General features: G+C 44.1%; 1 protein-coding gene across 2 annotated transcripts in view; it reads left to right on the top strand.

Annotated features, from left to right (window-relative positions):
* Positions 1-15,397, top strand: part of FAM234B (family with sequence similarity 234 member B) — a 30,274-nt gene that overhangs the window by 5,087 nt on the left and 9,790 nt on the right. The window contains exons 2-8 of one of the 2 annotated variants that reach the window (XM_019514922.1): positions 5,554-5,946; positions 8,150-8,248; positions 10,095-10,283; positions 11,957-12,087; positions 13,069-13,216; positions 13,562-13,703; positions 14,294-14,437. In XM_019514922.1, coding sequence (XP_019370467.1) covers positions 5,554-5,946; positions 8,150-8,248; positions 10,095-10,283; positions 11,957-12,087; positions 13,069-13,216; positions 13,562-13,703; positions 14,294-14,437 — 1,246 coding nt within the window. The remainder of the gene's footprint in view (positions 1-5,553; positions 5,947-8,149; positions 8,249-10,094; positions 10,284-11,956; positions 12,088-13,068; positions 13,217-13,561; positions 13,704-14,293; positions 14,438-15,397) is intronic. The other variant, XM_019514923.1, reaches the window with a different exon arrangement.

Here is a 15,397-nt window from a genome sequence, read left to right as displayed (position 1 = left end):
GCTGCGCTGGGTCGCGGGGGGCGGCAGGGGCGGGGGAGCAGCTCTTGTCGCCCCCGGGCAGGGAGGGCGCCCCGCCCATCGCGGGTAGACGGGGACCCTCTGAGCGCGGAGGAACGGAGCAGGGGGCTGGCTGGGCCCGCCAGAGCCCCTCTCGGCCAGCCCCTGCCCGAGCCAGGATCATCCCTGCCCACGCCGGCCCATGCCAACCCATCGTCTGCCCTCCTAGCAAAACCGCACACCCCTGTGCAAGCGGCGGAGGCAGGGTTCAGCCACGGCCTTCCCCAGGCCTGGGTATGTGGCACTGTGTGGCCGTACCTGACTTTGCCCGTGACAACCCCAGCTGCTTCGCTTCAGGGCGAGGGGGGCACCTGCCCCATCCCGTGCCCCTGCCCATGTCATTCCCCTAGATAAGATGCTCTTGGGAGCCAAGGCCCTGGGTTGGCATCAGGACAAGTGTCTGCATGTCTTGAGGTCGATGTCACAACCCTGTTGAATACCTGTCATTGTCAAGCATCTAGGATTATCAAGCATCTCCATCTTTGTTCCCATTAAAAATGAGAGACAAGATATTACTGTTGCTATTAATGTTACTATTTAAATTTCTAGCCCGCCCTGTCTACAAATGGTCAGAGCAGCTTCTATATAAACAGAGAGCACGTATCTGTAACTGGGTGCTCGGAGCACAGCATCTGACGAAGTAAGCCTGAAGCTTATGGAAGCTCGTGCTGTACATCTCTGATTTAGTCTCTAAGGTGCCGCTGTGCCCTGCCTTCTGCCTGACATGACTATCTACCCCCTCTCACAGGTTGTAGAGGGGAGTCAAGCAATTGGACAGTTGTTGTGAAGAAGCAAGCATTTCAGACATATAATTACAGCAAATTACGTTTCTCTGTGGAAGTCAAGAAGGAATTGCAATGTGCAGAAAACAGACCTTGCAAGTGTATAGTTATCTGTAGACTAGACTGGACAAGTTTTCCTAGTGGTTTTTGCCAATGTAGGTAGCAATATTTGGCCAATGGGAAAGTGCCTTTGTCCACCTTTGCATCACCTGGGAAAGCCCAGGAACACAGTTACCATGCCAGGTACTGGCTACTGCCACTCCACTTGTCTTCTAGGCCCTGTCATTTGCACAGTGCTTCCTTGTCTGAAGTGGAGTAATATAAGCTGGTGACGTGATCTTTGTCTATTGGGCCGTGAAGATCACAGTGGCCTTCACAAGGTCTGACCTCGGGCATTGGAAGCCTTCTGCAAAAGTGGAGCTTTACTGCAATTGTTTGTTTTTAATTTATGGGACAGTTTGTTCTCAGTATAATTCAAAAGATGATTTGTGATCTACTAATCTCGGTTAAACGCGGCTATTGTTTAACTAAATTGGAGGAACAGGTGCTCAACACTTCTCAGGAAAAGAGAAAGTATAAACTGCAGGTTGTAACACTTATAAACTTACGTAAACATTTCTTATCTTTACTCAAATTAATTTGCACATTAAAGATCTTACTTGTGTGATTAACGCACTGTAAATGAAGCTTGATAAATCAGCAGGAAGTCCAAAATTTTCTTGTTATGGCTGATTTTCTTTCTGCTTCTTGTTACATTAATCACACAAATATGTGGTAACTTATCTTTCCAAGAGCATAGCGAGATGTGTGATGGACTCAGCAAGTAGTGTCTGCCAACTCATAACAGCAAAAAAAAATAGATGATCACAGGACTGAAGAGTGTTGAAAGGATTTGGAACTGGGCTCTTGTCTAAAATCAAGAGAAACAAGAATAAAAAAAATACTGTTCCAAAGTCTAGGATTTGTTCCATTTAATCCAAGAAGCAGTGCTAAGAAAAAAGCACTACAGTGGACCGAGAGGTCAGTGACAATTTGATCTCTCCCAAGCCGTCAGTGCTCGAAAAGAATCCTTTATAAAATGAACTTAGTCTTAATATAGAGATTGCCTCCTGGATGCCTTCCTGCTGATTAATAATCAGATGGACTGTTTCTTCTCCAGTTCAAGTTTACATAACATCCCTGTGCCAAACACAGTGACTGCTTATGTAGGAAATTAATATTAGGATAGTGTTCAGGGCATTTTCAAAGGCACAATGGGCTGCTAGGAACCCAACTCTCACTGAAGTTAACGAGGGTTTGGCAACTCATTCCCACTTCTGCTTCTGCTAACAACTACTGAAGTCAACAGTGGTTGGGCAACTCATTCCTACTTCTACTTTCAAAAATATTCTTCTTGGTATTTGATCAGGTGTCTGTGACCAATCACTTGACCACGGACCAACAGCAAATGTTCCACAAACCACTGGCTATCCACAAACCAGAACTGAGAATTTGCTGTAAGGCTGTTGGAAAGCTGAGATTCTTTTCTACATCTAAGACTGTATAAGATACCAGATTTTCTGATTACTGGTAATTCATGGCCAGAAAGTTTTAAGACACTTTTTGGAAGACCAGTCATCTCTAATCTCCAGTCTTGGACCAGTGATCAGAAGGCAGAGTTTGATCTCCAAAGTACTTCTCAATAAATCAAGTTCCTTAAGTGGAGTGACTGCCTTCATTTGTATAAATTACTTAATTCTATTTATATCCGTCTCTCTAAAATATTTTCAGAAGCCTGGTTCCCTGACTTAATATCACTGTAGTTTGGTGAGGTAATGGGGTTTTGCTACTTTAACTATCACCAATTGGAGATGTAGTTGCATGTGTAATCTTGCCTGAAATTCAGAAGCATCTGACAAATTGAGAAAATAAAATCATAATTATTCTTTTGACTGTGGACAGTTGTGTTTCGTGATACGGAACAAACGGTCCTTGGAGCAAGGATGAAAACCTGGGTCACACCCCATCTTCACAAATGATCTAACCACTAAGTTATAGACTCATGTCCCTTCTGTTCCCTAGTTCTGGCCCAATGAAACTGGAGGCTACTCTACTGTGCAAAGTTATTTCAACAGGAAAGGTAGAGGACACAGAAAACACTCCCCACCCCAAAAATGTCTCTAGCCTGGTAGTTAGGGCACTCTCCATGGAGGTGGGAGATGTGATTTTGAATCCCCTCATGCAGAGGATAGCATTGAACTCATGCCTCCTTACCTAGAGCGCATACTCAGAATGAATTGGCTATTGTGTAAAAGGTGGGACAACAGTGCACCTTCTTCCTCTCTTTAGATATTAAAAAACGTGGTAGCTGCCATTGTATTTTGTACAGAGCCAGATCTGGTAGGTATGCCCTGAGAATGGCCACTGGCACAGGCAACTGGTGGGGGGGGGTGTGGAGGCACATGCCCCCCCTGATGTTGTCCCCTGACTTGGCACCGCTCAGGACGGGGCAGTTTTTTTGCTATGTGGGCTGGCGGTGTGTTGAGGGAGAGGGGTGGCACTAAGCCACAGCACAGAAGTTTTTTGAGTGAATACAGGGCTTTTGGCCCATCCCTGGGCCTGCCCACAAATTGTGCCCCCCTAAACTCAGGAGGCACCAGTCACCCCTGGCCACTGGATCAAGCTTCCAGAGTGGTTCTGGCACCTTATCAGGCTTAGGTGTGATCTGGGTGCTGAGCTGTTCACCAGAGCTGGAAACAAAGCATCCAGGGATTCTACATGCCTCTAGAGTTACGCAGCAGCTAGACAGAGATATTCAAGGTTTCTGTTTTGGATTTTGGGGTCTAAATTATATCCATGTTCCATTATAAATGCTAAAGACTGTTTTTAGTGCTGGCCTTAAAAAATTAATATTGAATTCCTTACTGAAAGTCAATAGTTCATTTAATGAGATAGAATCCACCTCAGATCCCTAAGTACAAAAAAAGTCCTCATTTCAGAACCTCCACCATGGGTGACGCCTGGCTGGGCACCTGATGCATACCATGGTCATGAACTGAATGGACCATGGGCTTAGAGCTCTTCTGTCACCCATAGGTGGCCTTTAGAACAGGAGTCATATGATGTAACTTCTCTATGAATAAGCACAGTATTTCCATCTTCAGTTTACAATTGAGAATCTTTTACGTGTTCTAAATTCTCTTTATGTTAATGTCCCATTCATTGGATGAGGCCCAGCTTGCAGGCATAACTCCAAAAATATTCATATTGGTGGGGCTGAAGCTTCTCTCTTGCATTGTGATCTCTGCATGCAGACCAGTGGGTGGGCATAGAGTGCCATTGCAGTCACTGTGGTTCCATGCTGATCACAATGCAGAAACTGAATGCAAGGTTTAGCTCCTACATGGACCTTAAATGTGAATGAAAACAGATTTAGTCACATCAGTGCAAGTCTGTGTGTGGATGCAAATAGTTCAGAACACAAGTGGTTATAATTGGTTTAAATAACTGAGCTTAGCTAAAAGGTGATGCTTTCTTTGTGAGGAACCCATTAGTTGATATTGTTTTAACCATGGCTGCTTCCATTTTGATGGGGACAGTAAAGATTTGCTGTGACTTGCAGTATTTGTTTTTTTAAATATATTTAAATTCTAATTTTTGCCTTAATTTTAACATTAAAGCTACAAATTTAGAATGAGATGAATAAATGAGGACTCTTTTATGGTATACCAAATGTACTTAAAACATTTCTCCTAGGTTGAGAAATATTACTAGTTTGGACAGTATCCTTTATTAAGTCTATCTCTCAAGATGCTGGAATCTTTTTACCACTGGGGAAACTAAGCATAACTGCTGTAAAATTAACTCTACCACGTGGCACAGACTGTATCTTTTATAGTATGCCTTAAGTAATGGAGCAGCTGCGTGCTACACTGTGCATTGAGAGAGTAAAAAGAAATTTAAGAAAAAGCTATGTTTTTGCAGTTTGGCTTAGTTAATGTTATTGTAAGAGCCTGAAGGTTTTAATTTCTTCTCTTTGGCACATTTCCTGTCATCATTAGTCTCTGAGACCAGTTACAGTTAATCTGCATTTTCACATTTGATGTATAGTGATTTAGGGCTTATGAGCATCCTTTTAAACATCTCAAGGCCCAGTGTAGCATCTGGCAGCACAACTCATTCCCACATAAATAATTATGTCATTGATGTCATAATCAGTGACTGGATCAGGCAGGAGAAGAGTGAAGAATATGATAGAGAGGACCCTGCAGTTGATGTAATCTAAAACCTACCAAGTGAAGAGAAGTTTCTTTGTGATTATAGTTTTGAGAATAGGTACTAATCTGGAGTCAGAAGAGAGCTGAGAAGAGGTTGGGCATTGGAAATGAAGTGAGTTAAACGTAAAAATCTGGTATGGTAGCTCCACAGAACTGTTTCTCATTATAGAACAGGAAAGCATTAGAGGGAATTAAGTAAATCCTGATTTTATGTTCCTTGGGGAAGATAAAACAGTTGGGATCTGTTTTTCTGTAGCCTCCACTCTGAGACCTTGTGAATATATATACATGCACAATGCACATTGGGCCCCTCCAGAGGCATCCGTCATATGTATATATTCCAAATACAGACATCTATTCCTCTCTCACATGCCCCTTAGTCTTGGGACCCAACCTTGTCAAGAATGTTTTTCTTTCTTTCCTCCCCTTTCTTTATCCCTCCCTGTTTCTCTCCTCAGGAAAAAAGAGCCCAGACCTAGGGGAGTATGATCCTCTCACTCAGGCCGACAGTGATGAGAGTGAAGATGACCTTGTGCTCAACCTGCAGAAGAATGGAGGAGTCAAGAATGGGAAGAGCGCCCTGGAAGAGGTGCAGGACGCAGACTCGGATGTGGAGGTGGGGATGACAAAACAGCACCCCTCAGAGAGCACAGCTGAGAGGTACCCTGCAGAGGCTGCCATTGGCCTGGAGCAGAAGGCGGCCACCTCCCTGATGCCTTACTTGCGCACAGCGGTCTTTCTCCTCACCATGGTTATCTCTATGATTCTGGTGCTGGTCTGTGCTTTTCTAATTCCTTGTCCTCCTAGGGATTTGCATAACACCTGGATGCACCACCTGGGTCAGGAAGCAGGTGAGAAATCCCGAGAAGCAGTAATTTTGTGGGAGCAGGGAAGGACAGCTGACAGGGTGTGTGCCGAGGGAGAGACCTGTCTGGGAGAGTTTGCTTAGAGGACAGAAGTAGTGAAGCAATCCTTTCTTCACCGCTGCAGATGCTCTGAAGCCACAGATAGGCACATGGCTGATGTGGCCTGCCTCTCGCTTTGGGGTGATACCTGTTAAACATGGTATGTTTCATGGGCAATAGAAGATAAATCTCAGGGCCAACAAAGAGTTTAGTTTGCACACCAATAAAATAACCATTCTCTTCTGATTCTTTGCCTGCTTTATCCCTCAGTCTGTATGGGGTTAGCCATTTTGGAACTCTCTCCAAGTAGAGACGGATAGTTCCCTTTGGACCCAGTAGCTCCTTATGTAAACTTAACACTCCACAAGGTCCTTCTTCTTTGAGTGAGAGGTCTGTTCTTGGCTAGGGAGAGACATTCAAAAAGCCTGAGCCTGAATTGATTCAATCTTTGCAGGTTAGTCTAACCTGGCTAGGCTGAATTGGTTTGTAACTGGACAGACATGAGGACTGAGGAAATTCAGGCACACGCCTGCAGTGGCTCAGGCTAGAAGCTGGGGGATGCTAGAGTAGCCCTCCCTTTCCTTCCAGAGTGCTGAGCTGAGGGGGGACATGGCCAGGCCTGGGTAGGACCTCTGATTAGGCAGGGGTGTAAACCCCCACCCTGCTTGCACCTCCCAGCCTTTTCCCTGTTGGCTGCTCAAGGGGCAGAAGTATTGCCAGCCCCCTACTAGCACTCTGAGGCAAGGGGAAGGTGTGCAGTGCTTGCATCTGTTGATGAAATGGAGCTTTTCAATCTCCCTCTCCCTGCTTCTGTATACTGCATGCAGCAAACAGACAGGCAAGCAAGCTAGCAGGGGGCTGATAACAGTGTTTTAACCCCATCAGCAAAACAATAGCCTCTCTCCATTAGTTCAGACTCTTCTTAAACAACTTACCAGCTGACCTATTGATTAGCTCCAAAAAGCCCTAAGGGGTCACTGTTCTGTCTGCTTGTGCCAGTAAAATTGGAGACATACACAGACATCCCTCAGCATTAGCTAGCATACCACATGCCTAGGGTCCGTGAGGCTAGGGTCTGTGCTGAGGCAGGAGGGATTCCTGCTTCAGGTGCAAGATGTGGTGGCGGGGGAGCGAGGGAGGGCAGGGAGAAGCCAGGCAGACCCTGCTGTACCTTCAGTCTCTGCTGAGCTCCAGCCAGGAAGCAGAGGGGAAGGGCCAGCCCTGCTGTGGAGCAGGGAGCCCTGCCCAGCCCAGACAGCATGGCGAGCTGCTGGGGGATCTGGTTTATCTTAAACCAGCAAGGGGTCTGACACAGACATTGCATATACTGGTTTGAACCAAATCAGTTAAGTCTGATACTACATTCAACCAGGTTTATCTCAAACCAGTTTCAGCCATTTTCAAACTGGTTTATATGTACTGAACATCTGTTCTATTACAAGTTTAAACCAATTTCTGATCACTTAAACCAGTTTATATGTAATACCTGTCCCTAGCCTTTGTTTCCCTAAGTTAGCTAAAATAAGTTTGTTTCCTTGGCATTCTTCTCTTCTAATTACATCCATAGATTAGCTGCATGTTCTGGGACCAGCTCTCAGGCACAAATTATCTGTCCAATCTGTGGTATTTTTGAAGTGTCTCCCTGTCATTTTGGTATCTGCAGTAAAGCAGCAGTGATCTGTAATATGATTTCTATGAGGCCCACATGTGCCTCTGTCTCTTTCCCTGCTTTCTGCCTCCCACTTCCAGGATCTTGGGATCCAGTCAGATGTGGCTCCCAGATCATCTTTGTAAATAAAGTGAGACGCAGCTCTCTTGTCTCTGTCAGATCTTGTGAGCTGTACTGTTTCTTTCTCTGACTTGGATGCTGTATTTCTGTTGTGTGGGAAGGGAGAAACAGCTGCTTCATTTCACAGATTCACAGACGTTTCAAGCTGGAAGGGACCTCATGAAATCATGGGGTCCAGTCCCCCTGATCTGGGCAGGAAAGATTGCTGGGGTCAAATCACCATTTCAGTGGTTTCCTCGTAGGTTCCACAGTGATTGGATGGTCAAGCCCTTTTCTTTCTTGCCAGTCTTCATTCCACAGTGGAGAATGGGGTTGGTGGTCATTCTGATTGTAACTTCTTGGGGTTTCGGACTGTTTCAGGTGGGGTACTGTTTCCACTGGAACTCTCTGACGTGAATGGTGATGGGCTTCCTGACATCCTGCTCTCCTTTGCTGCCCTGATGAATGCTAGTGTCATGGGTAAGCGCACTGGCCTGTGTCAACTGTTGCTTTTGCTCCACCAAGAATGCTACCCTTGATTGTTTGTTAGGCCTTCCAACTGGGACCTTTACATGTTCTCCCTTGCTGCCCTTTATGCATGAGAGAAGATCCTTTAGAATCTAAGCTCCCCAGTGTGGTCACCTTTTCCATAATTCCTGTAGAAAGCTTCCTTGTGATTAGGCACCTGGTGCACTTGTGCCTACTGCTGATCATGCTGTTCATAATCTCATTGGCAGCTTGTGTTCCCCTGGCTATTTGTTGCATCCACCTATTTTTTCTTACTTAAACAGCAAGCTTTTTGATCCTAGGCCATCATTTGTGCTGAGTTTGAGCCTTGCCCAATCTAAGGTGGTCTCTTGTCCCTGACTGAAGCCACAGTGGACTACCAAAATATTAACAACAAATCATTTCTCTCTCTCAGCTAGAGCTTTATGCCAGCAGACCTTTACAAAGGAGGTCAGGATTATTATCCCCATTTTACAGATGGTGAAACTCAGATGTGGAGAGGCTGAGTGATTTGTCCAAAATCACTCAGCAGGCCAGGGGTTGAGCTTGTCAATGGGTGAGGACATATTATGTTGTGTATAAGATGATCTCAGGCAGGAGTGAATCAGAAACATCATGAAACAACCAATGCTAAAGCATTGCAGTCATAGCCATAGTGTGAATATAATTAGCTAGGGCAGACATTTTCATTCCTTCATTAGCGTGATGTCACATAAACCAGGCCCCACATACTACATGACTAGCCAGTTTGTATAGCAAGCTCCACATAGCCTGAGGGATTCCATAGCAGCAAGTAAAAAACCTTATGGTACCATCATGTCAATTAAAAAAAAATGAGGTTTTAGTAAGTTAAACATGAAAATCAATCATTCAGTCTGCAGGCTGGATGATTAATTGTCATTCAATTCTGCTTAATTTACATTGTACCCACATTGTCATGTTATACATTGCAGATTTTTGTATTGACTCCACAAGTTTGGGGAAGATTGGGTGTTTTACCAATGAATAGAGGTGAATAGGGATGTTTCAGGGAATTTTCAGAGAACTTCATCTGAGGACCACAGCATAAGCACATTAGCTGGATGTTGGTTTTCAGTATTCCCCGTGGCTGTAGGGGACTGGACTTGATGGCCCAAGTAGTTCATTCCCACCTTATGTTGAAATGATATCTTATATCAGGTTACATTAAATTTGGCATTGTTAGAAATCAGAGCTTACATTCTGTTAAAACAACTTTGTGCACTTTGCATTCACATAATGGTTATGGTTCACTGTTTTGAAACTCAGGAAAATAGTGCACTGGTTCACATGCACTTCAGGCTTTCACATACAAATTCAAAAAGCTTAGAGTGTAGTGCACAATTTTGCTCCTTCAGAATTGCAGCACGTGTAGGACCGTCTGAATAATTATTTGGTTCTTTGTGGATGGTTTACAATTTCCAGCAGCAGGATGAAGGGTCTGAAAGACCCATTATTTAACAGCTAATCTGGTATGAAAGCACAAAGGATGACAAATTGAATTACGCAATGTAGTTCGCTCAGGTATGGAAACAATTTTGTTCCTTTGCCAACCACCCAGAGATCCATAATTTCATGTCCCCTCCACACCAGCTGCCTACCAATTCCATTTCCGTCAGCTAACTGAGGATTGAAATTCCCAGTCTTATGGGGTTCTTGTGGATCCAGTGACTTTCACTTTTTCTACTCTAGACCACTGCAGAGTAGCAGCCTATCCCCTGAAGACTGATTTGTTTTTTCTATTTGGCCATTCCTTTATTAGATACTAAAGCACTTCACTGCCTCCCCTCTATGTTTTCAGGCGTCTCCAGGCCCTCGGTAACTGTAGTGGCCCTTTCGGGCATGAATGGAAGCACATTGTGGTCCATCCACATTCCAGAGGACACTCGGAGTGTACAGTGCAAAGGACTGACTCACACGGCCACAGCAGAGCCAGTCTGCTTGGTGACTGGAACATCTAAATTCCTCAGCCTTCTCAGTGCTTCCACAGGTAGATATCCTGATGCAAACATATGGATATACCCATCACCCTGAATAATTCAGCCACAGTGCTTCATGGTGGTAACATAGTGAAAAGCCCGCTGTAGAGTAACCCAGAAGATAATCTAATCACCAATGAATTCAGGTGACAAAGAATAACATAATCTAATCCTTCACATATTGATAGCAATTCCTTGATCCAGCATTGTCAAAGAGCTTTAAGACTTTAATGTATCTCTACAATATCTCTGTGAAATAGATGTAAGGATATGCCAATTGTCACTTTATCAACCACTGAAACATATCCACCTATATAGTGAAATTTCCATAGCTGGTTTTCTGCATACAGAAACACTACACAATAGTTCTGGGGAAAGAGGTGAGGAAGTCTACTGTAGCCAGTTAAATCTTCAGGAGAATTGAAGTCTATAGCACTTACTTGATCTAAATAAATATTGCATCTGGAATCACTTTGATTTTGTTCACATCCCTCTGGGGTTTGTTCCCTGTGATTATCTGAGCAAGTAAATTTTATTAATGGGAATGTTAACATAAACAGTGAATTATAAGCAAAGATCAGAAAGTATTCTTGAAATTTGAATGAAAATACATGGACATTTTCAATGAAATCTTAGTGCTAACTATGGAAGAGAAAACTGTCGCAGGAGATCTGTGTCCACTGGAAGCTAACCAGCTAACCAATACCACTCAACTTTCAAATATTTATAGTGAATTAATTTTAATGGCACTTCACATGCATGTGTGCAAGACCAGGGCAAAGAAGAGTCTTTCTAAACTTGGTGGGACTACTCATGTGAGTAACATTTCTCACGAGCTTAAGTGTTTGCCAGTCTACCCCTTGCTTTTCTGTATTATGTAGAAAGGCTCAGGCTTCCTCACAGCAGAAGGGGAATTTTAAGTGTGCTTGTAAACGCATAGTCTTTGGCATATGAGTGTGAGGGGGCTAGGGTGGGATGGTGAGGGTGCAGGAAGTAAAGGAGCTGGAATTACTTTGAGGGTGATTTTCTTTTAAAATTTGAAAGTGTGTAAATTGTATTTTTACCAGACTCCTATATCAATAAATATAGTTGGTCAGTAGACTGACAAAGCATGTTTAAAATTAATTCTGCTAACATATTTTTATCCCCCAAGTGGAAAGAGCATGATAGTAGCTGTTTCCTGCTGGAAAATGAACTGACGCACAGATTCCCATTTTCAGGGTCTGTCCTTTTAACAATCAAGTCCCATCTGTTCCATTTCCCAGGAGTTTTTTTCATGGTTGTCCCATCAGCAAACAAGCTTTGCTGCCAGCCAGTTAGAACAGTTGGTGTCATGCAGAGCTTTACTCTTATTTATGATTTGATCCCAAGAAGTGATCTTGAAAAATATCCCTCTACTTCAGTAAGAGTTGCAGTCACAGTTCTATATAGAGAAATCCCCAGGGTGGGGGACAGAAAGCATTGGCAGGTGGTGACTCAAAGCCTACATGAAGAAACAAGGAGGAAAACACTTCTGTCCATTCTGGAAAGTCTCAACCTCCTCTAGGTTGGGTTAGTTAGGTTGTTGGGGAAAATTGACTTTCCCTCTCTTCATACTTCAGGAACACTTTGTTGAATTCCTAGGGGTCTCCTGTTAATCTTGCTGTTGTGAAATGCTGTTGTGCTCGCTTGTGTTCTCCCAAAGGAAAAACCATCTGGAGACTAAACCCTGACCACCTGCCAAGTGGGACTCTGGCTGCACCAGCTGTTACGCTGCCAGATGTGGATGGAGATGGGATTGGAGATCTGGTAGTCCTGGCCATTGGGGAGACGCAGGTACATTATATCCCCAGTAGAAATCTGGAAGAAGCTTAATTTTTGGCAAACAGCTAGCATGATTTAAAGGCAGTGTAGTTAGAGAATGGCAAAAGATCCCCAGTCCAAATAGATTCCCCCCAGGTATACACCTGGCATCCTTCTCTGGCTTAGGAGGATAATGAGACCAAGCAATAATTGCATTGTCTTTGTCTTTTATCAGAAGACATAATTAAGATAATTGTCAAATTATTCATTGTTCACTGGCTAAGTCTTGTGAATTGCTCTCTGTTTTGTGCTTCCCCCATTAGTAGTAATGGTTTTTGTTTTGAAAAATGAATTTTTACACAAGGGAAAAATGCTGGTCTGAGAGCCCTGGAGAACGATATGCCTGTTCTCCCACAGAAGAGAAGCACAGGTATGGTAATAATGTTGCAGACTTCCCTGTGCATCTTCCCTGGATATGCTTATACAACCACCCACTCCTTCTCATTGCATGCCAACTCTGGAAATAAGGCAACGAGAATGCCCTGAGGACATTCCTTGCATCTCACAAAAGACCTGTGCTCCTAACATACTTAATTTGCAGTGGCTTGAGGCACCCCTAAATTGTCTTTAGCCCCTCATTTCCTGGGTTGTCAGACACAAAGCAAGGGTGGGGGTATATTTCCTCAGAGGTGAGATTGAGCACTCTGCCACTGCTGTGTAACATGCCCCAGTGATTTATGATGCACTGTCTTTAAGGTTGAGAAAAGTCAATTTTCAAAGTCCATTTGTATACTGGAGGTGCTTAGTATGATGGCTAGAGTTTGTGATGTGGAGTTCTCAATATAAAGCACTGCATTAGGGCTGCCAGCTCATTTCACAAAGGCATCTGAACAGAGGAGAGTGGGAGAAAGGAGATACCAAATGATTTATCACATCAAAGATGCTGCTACATTTCATTGCTTCTTATTGTCCATGAGTCAACCATCAGAATTTCTGCATCTCTTCCCTTTGCAGCCTGACCTGTGCTTTATCTTACTGTCTGGAAAGACTGGAAACCCTCTAGGTGGGCCTGTGAAGTACAGCATCAATGGAGAAGGAAAACTAATTGGTCCCCAAGCCCACATCACCAGGCGAGGAGCCATTTACATCCTGTTTGGCTTTGGTAAGTTAGAATCACTGGCCTTTTCCACTTCTTTTTGATCTCTCTCTTAAGACACGTTAAAACCGAGATAGCTGAGAGCATGCCCCTGTCTCCCTCTGGGAAATGATGGAGTTGGAGAAGATGGAAGCTGTGCATCGAATGTGGAATGGAGATTAGGAGCAATGATTCTTGCTTGGACAGGACTCACTTGGAGCTTCCCAAGCCACTAGTGTTTTAGCAGCACGTCTCCTGGGAAAATATCCCCCCCGTTCCTGCATGTTGTCTCTGACACTGCTGGGACTCTAATTGGCCCCTGACTGAGGTCAGGAATCTCAATCTTTACCTCATCTGTTACTTACCTCCTAGGTAATGTCCAAGCAGTTTCAGTGAGGGATATCTTTGCCCAGGCCAGAATCCGCGGCATCTTCCCACAAGTGCTGCAACAGGAAGAGCCAGAGTGGGAGAAGCACAGATCAGTCAACTTGTCAGAACTCATTGACATTTACAGGTAGGACATGGTCTAATCATTCTGGATAAGTTGGAGGGGGAAGGGAGAAAGAATCTTCCTGATTCTTCCAAAGATTGCCTCTTCCACTTCAATATCTTTCTTCTTCAAAGTCACCAGGGTGATGTCCATGACAGTCACTCCTGCAGTGAGTGACCAGTGGGAGAAATGCCATGTTTATAAATGGAACTTCTTGTTTCTGTAAGCCCATGTCCTGTTCTTACACCTCCATCTGCCTTTGTATATACATGCATGGGGAGAAAAGCAGCATTTCTAGATAAATAGGAGTCCCTTTTAAGAGCTCTGTTTGGGCCCAGCAGTTTTGCCAAGGGTCTTAGGGCATCTGTCAGTCTCTAACCTAACTCCCAGAAAGGTGAGTTGAATGCATGCATTGGCAGGACCTGGGAAACCTGTTAACATGGCTGAGGACACAGAAAAAAATGCAGGTCTCGATTTAGATTGGGAGGCAAAGTGGGAATTCAGTCACAGAAAAGATCTAAAACAAAATCTTCTACAGATTACACTGAATTAGTATGTAAATGAATAGATAGAACGTGTGCAATGGGCTTGTGTCTGTTTTCTGTCTCTTGTAGTGGGGGTGTTGAGTTTCTACAAACAGTAAAGGCTTCAGACAGCAACTGCAGCAATCTTCTCATCACCACCAAGCATGGCCTGACTTTACTACGGGGACAGGACCTAGAACCCCAGTGGAGCTTGGAGATTCAGGATATTCACAGGTTACACAGCTAGAGTTCTCTCTCTCTCTGTGTGGGACATGCATATCATTCCCACCCTTCACAGTCATCAAGAATAATTCCTTAAGATGGCAGAAATGCTTGAGAATGAGGGCTATGTGTCTATAGGGCTATTGCAGCCTGTTCTAATGTTATGGGGTGGGCAGAATGGATGGAAGTAATAATGGAAGAATTGTCATATTCTGTTCTGAGTGTGTGCAACAGCAAGAAGTACAAGCTAGATCACAAGTGTGACGTGGATCTCTGTATGTGAAAAGGGTCAGAGTAATCCCTGTGCATTCAAACAGTACATAGTCTGCCATACGCAAGATGCTGAGATAATGGCACATAAGTGCAATACTAACCTAACAGGCAAAAGGTCATAGGATCTTCATTATACAACTCAACTGTTGTACAGTTATGCTTGATACAGGTTTCCCTTGCTTTTTGCTATACATGCATTCCTGGAAGACAGCATATAACTTGAATTTGCATAAAGGGAACCCACTTTACAATGTAACAAATAGAGGTACTTTCCAAGACCCGGACTGTACTGATTCCCAAACCCATTTCTACCACTTTTACAAGACAATTTTGCTACTGACCAACAGGAGACAGTACACACAAGCACAGGGCTCTGTCATAATGAGGGTGGCAACTACAGAAACACATCAGAGACAATGAGTGAAGAGCACAGATCCACACAGGAGACTCTATATACTGAAGTGCTTTGGGTTAGAATACAAGGCAGTCGAGGGGAAAGAGACTTAACAGTGGGGGTCTACTACAGACCTCCCAACCAAGGGGAAGAGCTTGACCAGGAATTCTTAGGTCAGCTCACGGAGGTAGTGAAGGCTAAGGATGTGGTAGTCATGGGGGACCTGAACTTCCCAGACATCTGCTGGGAAGAGCAGTCCGCCAGGTCTGACTGCTCACGTAGGTTCCTAGCCAGAATGCAGGACC

Source organism: Gavialis gangeticus, unplaced genomic scaffold (genome assembly GCF_001723915.1).
Source record: "Gavialis gangeticus isolate Ggan-Ray unplaced genomic scaffold, GavGan_comp1, whole genome shotgun sequence".
Lineage (NCBI taxonomy): Eukaryota > Metazoa > Chordata > Crocodylia > Gavialidae > Gavialis > Gavialis gangeticus.
Note: the sequence above shows the minus strand (reverse complement) of the source record. Positions and strands in the feature narration are given on the sequence as shown.